This window comes from Squalius cephalus (genome assembly GCF_949319135.1).
Source record: "Squalius cephalus genome assembly, chromosome: 3".
NCBI lineage: Eukaryota > Metazoa > Chordata > Actinopteri > Cypriniformes > Leuciscidae > Squalius > Squalius cephalus.
The window spans coordinates 49,041,223-49,060,269 of NC_137124.1; the positions used below are offsets into that span (position 1 = coordinate 49,041,223).

Sequence of the window (19,047 nt, forward strand, 5' to 3'; positions counted from 1 at the left end):
TTCTACTTACATGAACAAGGAGTTCCACCTGGTTGGATTTGGGTGCAACAGCTGGAAGAAGCTAACCTCTTCAACAGTTTCAGCTACAAGTGTGGATCTTCCACATTTGTTCCAAAGTGCATTACATTTTCCAAATGTTGAACGGTACATTTTCTTGTATGCCTCATTGGATGTTGCTTTCATGGCATCAACAGTACTGTAGCTATTAGCTTAAACAGGTGACAAGCACAGCGATAGTGTTTTGGGAGCTAGAACTCAAAGCCATCATCTTCATTCAGATGTGATGACACATCAACAAAATCCACTTCTTCACCCGCCTCTTCATCCTCTTCTGGTTGAGATGCATCATCACCACTTTTGACTACATTGTTGTTCTCATCTTCACCAAAAACCTGGAAAGCTTTTATAAAGTTTACAAAGTGTGCAATTTGTAGTATACACTTGTAGTCAGTGCCAATAGCCTCGTGGGCAAGTGTGCCAACATGTAGCGCTGTTGTGCTTCGGGAGACTGGAGTTCGGACCTTTCCTGATCCCACCTCACTTCCTGTCTAGCAACTGTCCTATCCTAATAAAAGGCAAAAATAAAAATACATATACTTATATAAAAAAAAATATATATATAAAAACATACTTATGGTATATTTTTTGTATGTTTTGAAGACACTCGTAATGAATTTGTAATGTGCTTGTAACACAAATAAAGTACACTTTGATATCACTAATCAAGCATGTAATTATTCCCTACACAGGCATATACTTAAAGTATCTTGAAGTGGCAAGAGATCCGTTTTCTGAATTCTTTCATCCTCCTCTGCAACTCTATGTGACAACTGTAGATTTTACAAGAAATGTCTGTGAGTGCAGTTAAATACAAGAGAAGTCATACTGTTTAATTACTATGAAAGTAATGCAGTTATTAACCTGGAATATACAGTAATTTCATTCTGTTTTCTTTTTTTTTTTTTTTTTTTTTTTTTTTTACAGTGTAATGATACAAGCTCAGAAATATTTAGAATCAGTTGGGGTTTTTGGATGTTGGTTTTTAAACATTAAGATTACTTTGTGGTAATGCAACTGTTTTTTGCATATTCATGTACATGAATGTCAGGCCATAAATTCACAATAACTTTGCATGAGCTCTTGCTTTGTTGCTACCCCTTTGCCACCTTATAAATCATTTTCTAGATCCGCCCCTGCCAAGGTCGGTCATATTAGTCTAGCAGAATTGGTGTAAAAAACTATTTTCACTCATAAATTACAATAAATTTCAAGTAACACACTGAATTAAGTATGAAATTTTGAAGTAGAAAAAAATTCAATAGTATTTACTGCTTCGAATTTTTTTTTACAATGTGTTATTAATTTTATTGAATATTTTTTAACTAGTCCATGTAAACAGTAAAAATGTAAACAAATTTCCCAAAAGGCTGGCCAAAAGTTATATCAAAAATGTATATTTTAATTAACATGTTTGAAAATGTATACTTTTAATATTGTACACCATTTTCCAATAACACACTAACAAAAATAATGGTGAAGCTTGCAGTGGTATTTTAATAATTTGATATGTGGAAATAAGCCTAATAAATACACTTACACTGATTTACATGTTTATTTCAACATTCAGTTATTCAATTATACACATAATGCATAAGTAAAAATGTGTAAACATGGATTATACTTATTAATTTGTTTTGTATGCTTTGGTTCTTTGTCATAATTGCTTTTGTATGGCCATGCAATAAAATTGATAACTTTTTTGTAGATATATCCATATAACAGTCAGAAAATAAAGACAAAGAAAGCAGTTCTCAAACACACATAGTAACAGGATAGAAACAGCAGTACTGCACATCATGTCACCAGACCAAGTCATTGTGGAGCTCATGTTTCAGCACTGTTTAGTATGAGACGTCTCTTGCATGGGACAGATCATCATAGTGTCAGAGGCCTTATCGCAGCAGTAGAGGTAGAAGAACGGGAAGAGTTTCTCTTTAAACGAATCCGCAAAGGTGTAGATGTGACTTTTGTTTTGTACATCATAGAATGACAACTGTCCTTCTTCGTAGTCCACATATACGCCCACTCTCTTCAGCTTGGGCTCGATGGAAAGCAGGAGGGGTGGAGAGGAAGAAGCACGATATTCTCGCCCTTTCCTCATAGCTAAAGCCCAATAACCGTGAGCCGTACTCACCGAAATCCTCCCTTTTCGGTTAACAGATGCCCGGGCGACACCTAGGTACCAGTCGTCCTTCTCGCCCACCTGAACTTCCCAGTAACGGCGTCCGGAGGACAATCCTTCACGGCCGAGTGCAATAACCACCGTATCAAAGCGCTCTGGTGTATCGGGTAGGTCCTGCCATGCTCCGAGATGACGCATCTGACGCCTGTCCTCGGATAGCTGCAACCAAGGGTTAGCCGTGTCCGGGTCAAAGGTTACATCCACTTCACGGGGACATACAACAGAGACATGAGTAGATTATCAAACAGACCAGGCAGAGATAAACCCACTTGAATGCAAAGTGGTCTAGTGATATATGACCGATTAAATAAACATTACCTGAGTACTTCTGAACTCTCCTCAGCTCTGTTTAAGATGACAAAAATAAATAAATTAATAAATAAAGTAATTATTTTATAGGCTGGATTGTACTTGAGAGGTTTTTATAATTATTTTACTTTATTAGAACTTCAGAAAAACCTTTTATATCATGTCATATATTTGCACAATTACAATATATTTAATGATGAAGTTGCAATTTGATACATTTGAAATATGTTTAAAATATACATACATTAAATGTAACATTGCATAATAATCTGTTTGTGCATTTTTTTGTTAGTCAACGCATAAAAAGTGTACTTTAAAGCACAACAAAAGATTATTAAAACACAATATTTTAAAATGTAATCTAAAATAAAAAAAATTATTACAAACTGCACTTTAAAAGTGTGCTGAGAAACATAGGGGCAGTTTGACACACACACACACGCACATACAGTGTATATATATATATATATAAAATAGGGGTGTAACGATACATGTATTCATCCCGAACCGTGACGGTACAGACAATCACAGTTGATCCACACAGCAGGGGCCGCGCGCAGTAATGCAACACAGTTTGCTAACCGCCACAACAGAAAAAAGAGAAGACAATATATGCACCAACCCCAAACAAGAATTCAGATGGCACGGAAGAGCTTGCTAGTAGCCTGTATATGCTGAGTTTTGCTTACTTTTTGTGACATGCTCCACTAACTTCACGTAAGTGGGAAGGCAGAAAGTGGCATCCTATTTGTTTGTTTTCTTTATTTTAGAAAAGGACAATGTTTTCTTTTTATTGTGAGTGTTGAGTGTTGAATTATTCAGCTTATCCTGTACTACGTTTGCCACACCTCAAAAAATTGTTCAGATGATGTATTTCAAGACATTTGTAATTTCTTATGCATCTAATCCCAAGCCTTCGTTGCTAATTCCAAAAATGTTGTTTTAGAGCTAGTAATAGAGGCTTGAGCCGTTGATAGCAGACTAATGCAGTTATTAGAGAGAGAGAGAGAGAGAGAGAGAGAGAGAGAGAGAGAGAGAGAGAGAGAGAGAGAGAGAGAGAGAGAGAGAGAGAGAGAGAGATGAATCTGTGTGTCTCTCAAAAGTGTTCGGCAGCAGCGTCTCTACTTATAGCGAAACTTGTAGCTTTTAAATTGCTAAACTATTTTACTGAAAAAATCGTCAGAGTAGCGCTTACAATATGTTTCTGTGCGAGTGTGTCCCCCTGCTGTATATGTGTGCGTGTGAGTGAGAGAGAGAGCGGGAGAAAGAGAGTATGCTTTCCGTATATAATAAAACGTAATTTTGCCGCAAAAAACATGGAAATAATTTGTCGTTTTTATCCTATTGTTTACTATAGGCTTGGTCAGTGTCGTTTTGGGTTTTTGTTCTTTTGTTGTTGTTGGCTAGAAGGATCTTTGAAATATCTGAAATCATTTGGCGAGGTATAAACACTAGTGTGTGCATGCTTGCGTGCATGTTTGTATTTATCCTTAGTCCAAATAATCCATGCATCTTTTTTGAAACACAACATTAATCAGAAGTTATACCTGCCTCTTGGTAGGTTTAATTTAAGCCTCAATTTAGTCCTGAAAAAGCTCTGATCTTCCTCCAGGATATATTCAACTCTAGACTAGACTAAGTCTAAGATTATTTAAAACCATGACAGAGAAAACAGATTCCCTATCAGTCATTCATGTTCGATGTTACGTCCAAACTGAACTGACGAATTGGGAACTCGCCCAAGATCCCAATCACCCTTGAGTGTAAACTAAACTAGCCAATACATATTGGCAAGCGAGATTTGCAAGGAAGCGCGCTTGCATCGTACATTCATCTTTCGCTTCGGAGCCGAGCGTTTCGTCGATTCTGCTCTGCTATAATTGGTACGAGTGTTCTATGAACCCGGAAGAAGCTCTCCAGAGAGTGCTGGTGTGACACCGCTGCAGCGGTGGCCGCCATTTAAAGGGACATTGCACTTTAAAAGAGCATTTTCTCAGCATTCATTGCTGTTGAACTAAAAGAGTTTCTGTGCACACTGTAGACTTTCAATAGTCTTGCGTTTCAGCACCAAAAAGAGCTTTTTTTCCCTAAAAGAGCAAGCAAGGGTGTGACATTGTTGTTGTTTTTTTAAAGACTATCGCTGCCTCACATGTCTGGGCTTAAAGCACGCTGAGGTGCTTTTCTGGACGAGTCATGTACCCATTGCGGGAAGATGACCATCGCAGTGCTGCAAGACTCAAGTACCTCAAATGAGGTAAAGTCCCCTCTGCTATGCCCCGATCTAGTTCCTCTGTCTAGCAGAGGGCTACTTCGGTGTATACACAGGGTGACCTGAGGATCACAGTGGAGCTCTCCCGGCGAGTACATCTCCGTAGGCCCCCCACTCCTCAAGCTGTGGAGCTTCCGGGTGAGATTGCTGTGAGGGCTCCGGAGGAGGATCAGACGTTGATCACTGCATCAGAGGGTGGGTTAGAGTCCTCCGGGGATAAAGATTTCGGCTGAGTTGCCCCAATTAGGGAGAGTAGCGTTGTTCAAGTTAGTCGTTATTTGACGAGGACAAATGGTCTCTCGGGGTGGTGCACGCTGGCCAACGATTGTTTTGATTCGGGCCCTTCACAAGCTCCCGTTTAAAATGTTGACACAGAGACACATTTTTGGATGCATTCAACCCCAAGATTGTTTTTTTGACCTGAAGGATGCATCATTTCATGTCTCGATTCTCCCTCAACACAGATCGTTCCTGTGCTTTGCGTTCGAGGATCGAGCATATCAGTTCAAAGTCCTCCCCTTCGGGCAGTCCCTGTCGCCTCGTGTCTTCACGAAAGTCGTGGAGGCGGCCCTTGTTCCTATGAGAGAACATGGCGTTCAAATTTTCATCAATCTCCACAACTGGCTCATACTGGCCCACTCGCTAGAGCAGTTGTGCGAACACAGGGACCTGGTGCTCCAGCACCTCAGCCTTCTGGGGCTTTGGGTCAACTGGGAAAAGAGCAAACTCTCCCCTTGCAGAGAATGTCTTTTCTCTGTGTGCAGTTGGACTCGGTCAGAGGACTCTCAGAGGAACATGCTCAGTTGGTGTTGAACTGCTTGAATTCGTTCAAAGGCAGGATGGCAGCCCCATTGAAACTTTTTCAGAGGCTCCTGGAACATATGGCATCCGCAGCTGCAGGCACGCCGCTCGGGTTGCTTCATATGAGACTGCTTCAGCTCTGGCTTCATAACCGAGTCCCTAGATGGGTATGGCAATGCGGCACACACCGGGTGGCAATCTCCCTAGTCTGTCGCCAAACCTTCAGCCAGTGGTCAGACCTTGCATTTCTATGGGCAGGAGTTACCCTATAACATGTGTCCAGGGATGTTGTTGTCTCAACAGATGCCTCCACCACCAGCTGGGGTGCCATGTGCTATGGGCGTGCAGCATCGGGCTCCTGGACAGGACCTTGGCTGCACTGGCATATCAACTGCCATGAGTTGCTAGCAGTATGGCTTGCTGGGAGATCACCACCACCAGTGATCTATCACTTCGGCGAGAGGACCCTCTACGACAGTGTTTCTCAACCCTGTCCTGGAGGACCCCCAACACTGCACATTTTGAAAGTCTCATCTTTCTGACACACCCATTTCAGGTCCTGGAGTTTCTTCTAATGAGCTGATGAGTTGAATCAGGTGTGTCTGATTAGGGAGACAAAGAAAATGTGCAGTGTTGGGGGTCCTTCAGGAGCAGGGTTGAAAAACACTGCTCTACGAGACGTGTAGAAACACACGCCTACGCTTTGAAGTGGAACCTGTACGTTGAGTGGTCTCAACGCACTTCCTTATATACCTCAAGACACTTTCACCTTTTATTCTATGACATAAAAGTCAGTTTTAATATAAATACTGACAAATACTGTAATACTGACATAAATATCAGTATTACCCCAATTGTGATTTTTTGAAGGTGTTATGCGTCTTTAAAAAGGCAGTTGCTAACAAGTGGCTAAATGGGACTACAGAGGCTGTCAGGGAGATTAAACGTCATCACGGCGAACAGGTCAGCTCAGTCTGCTTTTACAGCCTTGTTATTTTTATAATCATGCTCTAATAAACTATTCTAACTCAAACATTCTGGGAAAATGTTTTTAGATAAAACTGAAAGAGTAGTCGGAAGCTTAGTGGTGGTGACGTTGAAGACATGGGACAGTGGTGTAGTTTGTTTATAGCCAACCTTTAGCTTTTTATCTCTGGCTACTGCATTTAGACTTCAAAATTCATACCCATTGTGGGTAACACTTTATAATAACGTTCAGTTGTAAGTCATTTATAAGTGTTTAGTTAATGATGAACTAATCATTTACAAAACATTCATAAATGATTAGCAAGTGATATACTAACATTTTATGTATGTTTTGTTAATTCCATTTCAAGTCATTTACAAGTGATTAGTAAATGATTAACTAATTATTTACGAAACATGACTATGCATTCATAAATGATTATTAAGTGATATGTTCATTATTGTATGTATGTTTTGTAGATTCAGTTATAAGTAATTTACAATTTATTAGTTAATCATTAACTAATCATTTAAAACATGAATATGCGTTTCATAAATGTTTAATACAATTTTTTTTTTTTTTTTTGTATGTATGTATGTATGTATGTATGTATGTAGCAATTAGATGGTGCAGAAAGTGTTGTAAATGCCTTGTATACATGTACAGATAATTTGTAACAGGTAAGTAACAGTGTTCAACACAATGATGTGTAAACGCAGGAGTAAATCATTTAAAACACTTTCTGCATCCTCTAATCTAAAGTGTAAACTATTCATCACTTCATCACGAATGATGTGTAACACATTTACAAGTGATGAATAGTTTACACTTTAGATTAGGGGATGCAGAAAGTGTTGTAAATGATGTATTAATGCGTTTACACATCATCTATAACAGGTGTTGAACACTGTAGTGTGTACTGCAGTGTAAGTGCTGACTGGTGAGGGTATAGACAGCTGTCTTCTCTGAAACACATGGAGTCTTTAACCACTGTGCACCTGATGTGAGCAAAACATACAAAAAAAGTAACAATTTATTAAACATTCATGAAACACATAGTCATGTTTTGTAAATGATTAGTTAATCATTAACTAATCAAATGTAAATGACTTATAACTGAATCTACAAAACATACATAACATAATGAACATATCACAATCATTTATGAATGCATAGTCATGTTTCATAAATGATTAGTTAATCATTTACTAATCACTTGTAAATGACTCGTAACGGAATTTACAAAACATACATAAAATGTTAGTATATCACTTGCTAATTTATGAATGTTTTGTAAATGATTAGTTCATCATTAACAAACCATTTATAAATGACTTACAAATGAACGTTATTATATGGGGAAATCCTATTGGGTTTTTGTCAAGGGAACCAGTGTGATGCTAACTGCTAGTTGGCCTACAAAGTGACTTCATACCTACACCACTCTATAAAATTATGCACTACTTCACAAGGGCAGGAAGACCCTGACAGTTAATTATTCATGGTTACAGCCAATCTGCCTTAAAACTGTGCCACTTGTTGAGGTGAATATAAAGTATAGGGGCAGAAAAAGAGTGATGTGTATTAGTAAAATACTGTAACAGTTAAGTTCTTACCCATTTCTACAAGTTTTTCTACTTCTTCTGTAAGTGTATCTTCTAGTTTGAGCACTGCTCTTCTGGTGGTGCCAACACACTGATCCGCATGCACATAGGTCTCAGACCAATCTTTAGTGTTTGGATGAGCCATTAATGATGTAAAGTTCTGGAGGAGAAGACAGTGGACATTTTAAAGAAGCTGTGTGGCATACAACAAAGATTAGCAGCAAATTCCCTGTCAAGGAAAGTCTATATTTGCAATATTTCAGTAGCATCTGGAGCTTCTAACGGCAGCTGCAGTAATGCAATGACTTTACTAATCAGCAATTGGCTCTTTTATTTAGAAGGTGGGACTTATTACACCATATTGGGCATTGCAGATTCTCCCATTCATAAGTAATATGAGTGTGCCATCTTTGTATATCTAAACTAAACCTTTGAATGTTTGTTGTCATCATTGATCACAAAACACTTTGGAGGTCATTTTTAGCACTGTACAATTATGCAAGTTGCTTATGAGTTTTTAAATAGTCATGGGTCTCTAGATTTGTTTAATCATTCTTAAATTTGAATCAAATAATCCACATCAACAAAATTGACAGTGAAGACTTTTTACATTAATAAAAATGAAGAACAGATTACATGAAAAAAATTATAGGGTAAATATGCTTCACCTGCAGGAAGTGAATGTGGTCTTCAGTGTGTGAGAGATACCCTAACTCTGTGTTTCTCAGTTTCAGAACATCTATTTCCTGCTCCAGTTCTTGTATTTGTTTGTTGGCCCAGCTCTCTGTCTTCTTCTGTTTCTCCTCGATGTCCAGCACCAGCTCGGCCTGGACCTTCTGGACTGCTCGGATCAGATCCGAGAATACCTGCATGCTGTCCTCAATTTCTCTCTGAGCGCTGCTCTATGTTTGGGAGGAGATACACACTAATCAGTGCAGACATAAATAAAAACGTTTGTTTGAAATGTTTAGCACATATATATCACCATGACCTAATTAATAATAATACCTTTGGATATAGTTCTTTAACCATTTGAATGAGCTCTATGGAAGTTTTTTTTTTGGTTAAAAATCTGTTATTGAGCAAGAACATAATAAATCGAATTATCTGTTTCTAAAACTGTCTTGCCTTGCTAAGAATCAAAACAGCAAGCTTATACTAATGATTTATAACTTGGGCTGTTGAGTTACTGTATATTTCACGGTAAAAATCCAGAGGTTGACAGTATCAAAGTACATTTACTTGAGTACTGTACTTAAGCACACTTTCTGAGTATCTGTACTTTACTTGAGTATTATTTTTTCTGGAAACTTTTTGCTTTAATGTCCACTACATTTAAAAGTAAAATATCATACTTTTTACTCCACTACATTTCTGTCAAGGTCCTTGAGTAGAAAGTAGTAACGTCAGTCAGGGGATGATTTTGGTTGCAGGGGTTGCATTTGTCAAACAAAAGACAAAAATAGCATGCGTAATGGAGTGCAGCAGAGCAGCATTAAAATATCGGGGGGAATTTGGCCATTTCTAATTATTGGGGGGTGTTGTGTATTTGACGTCATCGTGACTTGTCCCCCTCATTGTCTATGGTGGTTACGACCCTGCTACACTGACAGCTTTACCTCAAACCATCATATTTATTTGCGCTGAATAGTTGGCTGCATCCAATTTTGCATACTCTCTTGAGTAGGTACTTATTTTGATTAAGTAATTAATTATTGCGCGTGTGCTATAATGTACTGTATGTGCTATATAGTACGAATATGTGTAGAATGGATGTAATCCGGACGTACTACATTCACCATGTTGTCATAATCAAATGACCTACCAGCGTCAGTTGTCTCTCATCACTGCCATTCACAAATCCTCTCCCGTGGCCTCATGGATAGTAAAGTGTCCATCATATGCACACTTCGGAACCTCATCTGGGTACTTTTTGCATACTCTTTTATGAGCATTGTGAACTTGCACATACTACTCTTGTCGCATACTGTTTTCACCAACTATATAGTAGGGAAATTTTGGATGCAGCCAATGTTCCTTGCGGGTAACTTGCAGTTTTAAGCATCAACCACTAGTTGCAAAAGTTGCAAAGTGTCCCTTAAAGTCACACCAGTCCGATGATCTCTGTGGATTAGTATTGAAGAAGACAAAGGCTATAGCATCTGCCCATGTTAACTAATCTGAAACAAATCTGATAGACATACATAAACACTTAAACTTACTTTGTTCAACTCTATGGAGTGTTTGATATCATCAACTTTCTTCAGTCGGTCCTGAATCATCTGCTGAACTTCAGTTTCAGTTTTCCTCAACAAGGCCTGTCAATCACAATATATTGTGTTAAACTTTTTAAACCTGCTCTGGTATACTGTAGCTCTTTTTAGTGACGTAGTCTATCTGAATCCTAGTAAATCCTTGTAAAGCACAATTACAAAGTGAAGCATCCTTGGTTCCTGAAGTATTTTTCCAATTAATTTAGACTATTAAGCCATTCATTTCCATAAAATACTGCAAATTGTATAATAGAATTAATCTTTTTTTAATGTATTTCCTTTTCTAGGAAATATTACTGCTTTTATATACTAATGATACAAAATCACACATTAGCTAACATTAGCAACCCTGTAGCTTTCTTAATCCTGAAGACATTGGTTAGCTTGTTCAGGTGTGTTTGATTAGGGTTGGAGCTTAACTCTGTAGGATAGTGGCCCTGCAGGACTGAAGTTGGCCATCCATTATTTACATGATCTGATTACTTTATTCAGCTAGTAACAAGTAATGAGTAAAGCAATGTTTACTTTTTCAAATAAGTAAAAACTTCTAATTTTATTATGTATCTATTTTCGGACAATTTATTTTTAACTCGAATACTGCTTTTTCCCCCATGTTGAGAGAAATGTGGGTTTGTGTAGAGGTGTGCCAGCACTGGAATAATTGTAGCATTTATGAGCATGATGGGTATTGCAGTGTTTGTCATGCTTATCAGTGACATACAGAGCGTGTAGCTTCCATTCCAGTCCACTGCAATATTTTTAGTAAATCGAAGCATTTCACTGTCATGATCCAGTTGTTCGTTATTTATAGTGGACAAAACAATATGGGCCCTTTACCAATGAGAAGTGGCACTTTTACCTTTTTCTCTGTCCACTCTCGTTCGACAGGAACAGTGTAATGTGCCCTGTGGTCCATCTCAGTGCACAGCACACACACAATGGTCTGATCCTTCTTACAGAACAGCTCCAGCAACCTCTCGTGCTTCTTACACATACGGTCCTCAAGGTTCTGCACAGGTTCGATCAGCTTGTGTTTGGTGAAGCGGGCAGTGTGCGTCTTCAGATGCTCCTCACAGTAAGACGTCAAACAAACCAAGCAGGACTTCACCGCCCGTCGCTGAGGCCCAGTGCACACGTCGCAGGACACCTCCTGGGCCCACGGTCCATTAGGAGGAATCAGTTCAGGCATTTCTGTAGGGAGCTCCTCATGGGTCCTGAGTCCTGGGTCCAGCTGCATTGTCTTCTGAAAGTCCGCGACTGGATTGGATTTCATTGCCTTAAATTTATCAGCGATTTCCCTCAGCACTGTGTTGATGCTGATGTCGGGCTGCTTGAAGAATGTCTTTTTGCACATCGGACACATAAAGAGGGCACTGGACTTCCAGTAGCTGCCGATGCAGGCCATGCAGAAGTTATGTCCACAAGGGATGGAGACAGGGTTTGTAAACACATCCAGACAGATGGAACAGTGCACCTGCTCCTCGGCTAACATGCTGGTGGGAGATGCCATTCCTATAGAGACAGAGGGAGAAGCATGTGCCCTCAAAAAAGCTGTAGTCTTCCAACTTTGATCAAAAGAAACTTTAAAATGGACAACTTCCCTCTAAACTTGTCAATATTGTTTTCCCTGAAACAATAAGCTTTTTGAAGTTTATATACCGTCACTGTCGGGCTGAAACCTTATATGTCCAAAACTACTTTTGAGGGGGAAAAAACGGTATTTTTAAAATACTTAAACACTGTGTTGTTGGTGTTGTGGCTTTTTATATGATCAGGCACTTGCACATGTTGTTATATTATTAACATTTTACCAGAATCAAACTTAAATGGAGTTATGAGGTTTTTGACCAGTGATGTTGGAGATATGTTTTGTCCATCATTAGACCGGCCGCATCTGAGAAAGTGTATTGTATTATGTTTTCATCATCTTACAGGTTACAAAGTTTATAGCCTCTTAAAGCATCTTAGATGATTAAAGTCAACATGAAATACCATTCACAGCCCATTTTACTTCCATTATATAATGTGTTTTATGAGAAAAACATTCCGTAGCAGAATGGATCAGGACCTAAATGCAAATGTCATGCTCTAGAGAGCTAATCTTAACATTTGTAACCCTGAATCACAAAACCAGTCACAAGTCGCACGGGTATATTTGTGGCAATAGCCAAAAATACATTGTATGGGTCAAAGTGATCGATTTTTCTTTTATGGCAAAAATCATTAGGATATTAAGTAAATATCATATTCCATGAAGATATTTTTTAAATTTCCTACCTTAAATATATAAAACATTTATTTTTGTGAGTGAATGCAGCACAGTCGCGAACATAAATGGATAACATTAAAGGCGATTTTCTCAATGTTTCGATTTTTTGCACCCTCAGTGTAACGATGCGGTTGAAACATAGGAGGAAGCAGGATCCACATGCAGTAGTCTTTTATTAAATAAATTCTAAACTTGACAAATTCAGACTCAGACTAGGGAACATGACTCGGGAACAGAACAACCAACATACAACATCAAGAACTCATAAAGACTGAACTAGACACAGTGCTTAAATACATAGGCAAACAAGCATAACAAGATAACAAGGGGGCGTGGTTAATCAGAAACACCTGGGAAGACTAATAAACAAGAAAAACTACAAAGGAATACAAAACATGGCACAGGACAGGAAATTACAAAAAGTCCACACAAGACAAGGGGAACACAAGACAGGAATTATGACAATCAGATTCCAGATTTTCAAATAATTGTATCTTGACCAAATATTGTACCCTGGAAATCCAGAGTTCTCGCGAGAGCACAAGTTGAATTTGCTCAGCGAGTTACTTTGGTGTCGAGTAATGATGCTCATTAAATATGCCCTTGTATCCGAGCTGCACCAATCACATCGGGTTATCTGATATAGGCGGACCAGAGGCGAGCTAAACAGATGACGACAGTGCTATGACGTTAGCCTGGCAAGCCAGACCTACATCAAGATGTTAGGTCTGGCAACTCTCCATAGACAGGGCTCAATCCGAGGGGCGGGATAAACGGTTGTCTCTCAAAATCCCTCTGCACGCAATAGGATAGCGCTACAACCAATCAGAGCAACAAGAGGAGCTAATCGGTATCAGAGTCATAGAGAGAATGAATAGAGAATCTCTCTATGGCTCTGGGGCCGTATTCACAAAGAATTTTAAGGCTAAAAGTAGCTCCTAACTGGCGAATTTAGGAGCAACTCCTAAAAATAATGGGCGTGTCACTCCTAACTTTAGGACTCCTAATTTTTTTCACTAAGAGTAATTCACGAAGCATTTTAGCCCTAAAAGTAGCACTTAAGTCTGGGACAGCTTAAAAGAAGTCGAGAGGACTCCTAACTCACTAAGACCTATTCACAAACCGCTTTTTGTGGCATTTCACGTTGCGATGTTTTCAAATGCGTATGCGGCGGCTACAGGAGCTTCCAATCGCGAGGGAACAATTTTGCATTGTAGGCATAACTAGGGATGCAATAACGCCACCAACAACAACCAAAACTAGGCTACTGATTGCATGTAAACTAATTGTAACGTATCATTGTGAATCAAATTAAAATGTTCTTCTCTTTGCAAACGTAGGCAGAGGCATATAGTGACAGATTAATTCAATAATGTTGCAAAGATATTGCATCAATCCATATGTTTCATTAGGCTGCTAGGCTATTTGTTTTGCCTTACTCTTTATTCATTTAGGCTATCCTTCGCACTACTTGTGTAGCGCATGCATTCTCAGACCTGTCACCTGTCACTCATCATCGTAGGGGAGGTGTTTGGAATCATCCCCGCGTTACAATCATCAGCCAATCAAAGTGGTCACTTCAGTCAAGCTCGTGCATGAGTAATGACGTCATCCATAGCAACGAAGACTCACTCTTAGTTTAGGAGTTGTCATTTTTCTTTACTAAGAGTAGGTATGAAAGGCGTTGTGAATAACTTTTAAGAGAAAACTCCTAGCTAAAATCTTTTAGTGCGATTTAGGAGTACTCCTAGTGGTAAGATAAAATGCTTTGTGAATACGGCCCCTGATCGGTATATTAAACTTTTTTCCGTATCCAGTCGGCAAAACTCCGAACACATCTTCCTTTTTTAAAAATGACTGAAGTGCCGTTCTTGCTCTTTTCTCAAAGAAAAACTTAACTGCAAGTCCTCCAGTGTCGCGGCCAAAGCCGATTCAAAAGACCACTGTTCTCCAGCAGCAGCAGCCATTCTTTGTTTTCAAGGTTCCCTAACCGTCGCAACTCTGTCGTCATTTTGTTAAGCCCGCCCCACCGACTCTATACACGACGTGATTGGCCTGACCCAATTTAGGTTTTTGCAGAAAAAAGGTCTATGGAGAGTTGCTAGACTACCCTGGCTGCAAAATACATTTTGCTGCCGCTAGGGTGTGTCTAGATTTCTAGGCTACTGTGACGTCGAAGTCATTAGTAAACATTGCAAGATGGCTATGGATGAACACCAGTTGTTTGAAATGGCTTTGGCCACTACAATGAAAGAGTTAGACTTGGCTTTTTATCTAAAAGAGGAACAGAAGACGGCGCTCGAATCTTTCCTTTGCAAGAAGGGCGTTTTTGCTGTTTTGCCGACCGTATACGGTAAGAGTCTAATGGAGCCTTCACGTGCTATGGTAATTATGATAAATACCAAAAGCCGACGTGGAAAATGCACATGAACACCCCCTCATGTGGTATTTTCCACTGGGCAGCTCGTAGAATATTTTGATGCACGAGTTGCCAAGATGAGATAACCTTTGACCTTTTCAAAATGGCGGAGAGCAACGCAAGAGTCGTGAATGGTAAGCATTGTACACAACTAAACATTTTTTTCTACTGTTAACGGATAGTTTTTGTAGCCTATACAATGTTGTGTCATTAACAATTGTAATATAATGCGTTAACACTCAATTTTCAACTTTGCCGCAATTTCCTTGGTTCATATTTAATCATTTTATGTCATGTTTTATTTTTTTAATTATTAAATATGTTTTAATCATCAGAAAGCACCACATTTACGTTTTTTTTTTTTTTTTGTAAAGATAAAAAAGATACATAGACCTTGCGGGTACTACATTACGACAACAAAAGCACTTGAACACAACATACTGGTAAATACCAGTTCACAAGTGGAAAATATCATCTTTTCCATAGCACGTGAAGGCTCCATAATCTACCAGTTAGCTTCGCTGGTACCTAAGCGTATGGGGCTTGTTGTGATTGGTCGTAGTGTTATCCAATTGCGTGCAGTGAGATTTTCAAATGCATGCTTGGTGCCGCCCCTCGAGCTGGCCGGTTTTCATTATTCGATGCCAGACCATTAATCTTTCAGATTAGTCTGAAAGATTTCCAGGCTACAAATATTGTACCATCCTAACAAACCATACATCAATGGAAAGCTTATTTATTCAGCTTTCAGATGATGTATAAATCTCAATTTAAAAAAATGTACCCATGTTTTGTAGTCCAGGGTCACATATTTCAATGGAAAACAATTCTTTTCATTACTCTTTCATTATTTGCTAAGATTTTAGAAAGGTTGCATTACATATACCCTAAAACTTAGATATGCCTATTAAATCAGATGAAAAGGAAAGTTGTTTCAGAGCATTACAAAGATTGCCATGGAATAGTGTTGATGATGAATGGTGCACATTAAAGCAGCACTCAGTAGCTTCGGGATTTCTTCGCTGTATTCTAGCTTTTTGCTCGCAGGTTTCTCTCTAGAGCTCCCCCCACAGCTTCGGAATAGATATTTGACAACACTGTTGTAAAAACTCGTTGGTGATTCTCAGACACCAGAGGCTATAGATCAACGACATCAAAGCAGATGGGACATTCTTTAAAACGTCTTCTTCATTCGGGTTCGAACAGCGTGAGGGAGCGCAATAATGACAGCATTTTAGCAGATTTCTTTTGGCCGTAAAGCAATTGTTTACATCGCGAGACCTGATATCACGCGAGACTTCCTGACGTGGCGGGCCGGTGGGCCGCCGGCTCAAAGTTGCAAGTGCGTATTTTCCGCTCACGGGCACCAGGGGGGTGCGAAACGACCACCATTCAACCCGAAATAAGTAATATAACCATTCCAATGACTCCGAAACTGTTCAGTTAAGGTAAAAAAAGTTACTTAGTTCACCTTTAAGACCAGGAATGTGTATTATTAAGAAACTCACAGTAACAATCAATTTTTAACTCACATTGACTTTAAACTGTTGAAATGTCATCCTATAAAACTAGAACAAAACTAGCACAAACAGATAAATCACCAGTCTTTTTTAAACTGACTTGGTGGCATTATTGACAGCTATGCTGTGTGCTAAATATACAGAGTCATTTGGATTTGATTAGCGATCCGGCTGTTGGCTTGTGCTCTTAGCAACATGCAAAGGTCTTTGACACAGAAAGACTTCAGGAATTTGTAAAGCCTGGCTATTCATAGAAGATTATCATCACTCCAAAAATACTAGGCTTCCCAGACTCTTGCTTCTGGTCCTATCTCATAAACAACACCTGCAATTTTTGGATCTATATCACCATTTTGTCTATAGTTTTTAATAGCTGTATATCAAACACATTTTTGCATATAAATTATTATTCATTATCAGTTGTTGGAAGAGTTCCAAGTTGATTTTAGCATGCTTTCATTAGCAAATGTGTCCTTTTCTATACATCTTGGCTATGTATTTGCTGAAATGACATGCAGAACATGCAGTTTCCTCAATCATCTTCATTCATCCAAGCATTTTTGACTTGAAGAGTCACAGTGTTTTTAGAGGAGACTCACCGGCTGTCTGTTGCAGCTGAATGCCACTGACCACAATGACCGTCCTGGACTGGACAGCAGTGACATGCGGCACAGCTGACAGCCCCTGTTACCCTGAAATATCCCCCCTTACCCCTCCCCCTTAGCCCAGTTTCACTTTTACACCATAGACTACATGGGATCTCTTCTAGCCTCAGGAAATATTAACCATTCACTGTCCGTAGTTTTTTTGTCTTGTTTAGCAATTAGGGTAGAGTGGGTGAAAGGACCCCCCCTTAAGGACTGTGTAATGTTTTTTTGTTAAACAAAAGTTAAATGTGTCTAAATATTTTACAGCATTTACATACAACATTTACAGCAGAATCAGCCTTTGTGTAAAATATTGTTAGCTGATGCTAACTGGCTAGCTAAAAAGCAAACTGATGCTAACTTGAGGTGATTTTTTAATTAAGTCAAGTCAAGTCACATTTATTTATATAGCGCTTTTTACAATACAGATTGATTCAAAGCAGCTTTACAGAGATAACAGGAAAATATTGCAAAAAAAGTTTGTTTCCAGAAGAAAATAGCGCCACAGTCCAGCTTAAGTAAGTTCAGTGATGTTTTATTTTTGTTTTAAAAAAATGTCCCTTAAAATTTAAAACACATTAAGTCCAAATATTTGTATTCAACCACCTAGTTAGATTACATTTGATGGAATAACAAAAGATGTGTTATTCAGACCATGGCAACTGCAGTAATTATGAAAGTGGGAAGTGATGCCTCCTGGGGGTGTTTTACCCCACAGACTGGGTTTGAAAAAAATTGTCATTCTAAAAATATAATTATACTTTCCTTAAAGGTGAACTAAGTAACTTTTTTACCTTAACCGAACAGCTTCGGAGTAATTGGAATAGTTATATGACTTTTTTCGGGTTGAATGGTGGTCGTTTCGCACCCCCCAAAAAAATCTGCTAAAATTCTGTCATTATTGCGCTCCCTCACGCTGTTCGAACCCGAATGAAGAAGACGTTTTAAATAATGTCCCATCTGCTTTGATGTCGTTGATCTATAGCCTCTGGTATCTGAGAGTCGCCAACGAGTTTTTCGACAGTGTTGTCAAATATCTATTCCGAAGCTGTAGGGGGAGCTCTATAGAGAAACCTGCGAGCAAAAAGCGAGAATACAGTGAAGAAATTCCCGAAACTGCATAGCCCTGCTTTAAATAACATGAACTCCCTCACTACAGGGGCCCGTTCTTCGTACGTTGCTTATTACATCCGAGATCAAATGACACATCCAAGATGATATCATCGTGCGAATCATGATCTGGCTAACTCGGTTCTTCGAACACACTTGCCGGATATGATTAGTATCGCTGGATTGAGTTATCTGAGATAATTGCGCGTTCATGCGCTGGTTAAAAGGGGATATGTATCGATAGTAGAAACATTGATCAGCAACGCTGCTATTGGCTGCTCAGCGTGGCCAAAGAGCGCGCTCAGTTTTTCTCCTCAGCAGAGCAAGAACTAATATAGTCGAAGTTTATTCAGAATTTTAATGTTTAATCAAAACGCCAGGGAACACCTCAAAGTCTGCAAAAGCCAGGAGAGAGGGCTGGCAAAAAGTAGCAGATAATTTAAATCCGTTAGAAGTGGCCATGTTAGATGTTTTTATCACTTAATAGCCTATATTTTTGTATTTTAATAATTGCATAATTACTTTGTGCATTGTAATGTCAGTCACCATACTAGAACATGGGAACAAATAAAAGTGAAGTACAAAAATATTCTACATAATGGCAATTTTTAGTTATA

General features: G+C 38.9%; 1 protein-coding gene and 1 long non-coding RNA gene across 2 annotated transcripts in view; one reads left to right on the forward strand and one right to left on the reverse strand.

Annotated features, from left to right (window-relative positions):
• The window catches only part of LOC307155625, an 821,100-nt gene that overhangs the window by 331,636 nt on the left and 470,417 nt on the right, over positions 1–19,047 (forward strand). The window lies entirely within an intron of this gene.
• On the reverse strand, positions 986–17,395 carry LOC307155604 (E3 ubiquitin-protein ligase TRIM39). The gene is made up of 7 exons (XM_079866396.1): positions 17,273–17,395; positions 11,325–11,977; positions 10,415–10,510; positions 8,861–9,094; positions 8,205–8,352; positions 2,561–2,587; positions 986–2,445 (listed from the first exon to the last, which is right to left on the reverse strand). The coding sequence occupies exons 2-7, from the start codon at positions 11,973–11,975 to the stop codon at positions 1,892–1,894; spliced, it is 1,710 nt and encodes a 569-aa protein (XP_079722522.1). The 5' UTR covers positions 11,976–11,977; positions 17,273–17,395; the 3' UTR covers positions 986–1,891.

Bases quoted from the DNA above. Each gene is read 5' to 3' on its own strand.
- LOC307155604 (XM_079866396.1), bottom strand. From the start codon at position 11,975: ATGGCATCTCCCACCAGCATGTTAGCCGAGGAGCAGGTGCACTGTTCC. The intron at 2,588-8,204 runs GTAAGAACTTAA...CATCTTAAACAG, and splicing joins AGAAAAACTTGTAGAAATGG to AGCTGAGGAGAGTTCAGAAG. The intron at 2,446-2,560 runs GTAATGTTTATT...GTCCCCGTGAAG, and splicing joins GAGAGTTCAGAAGTACTCAG to TGGATGTAACCTTTGACCCG.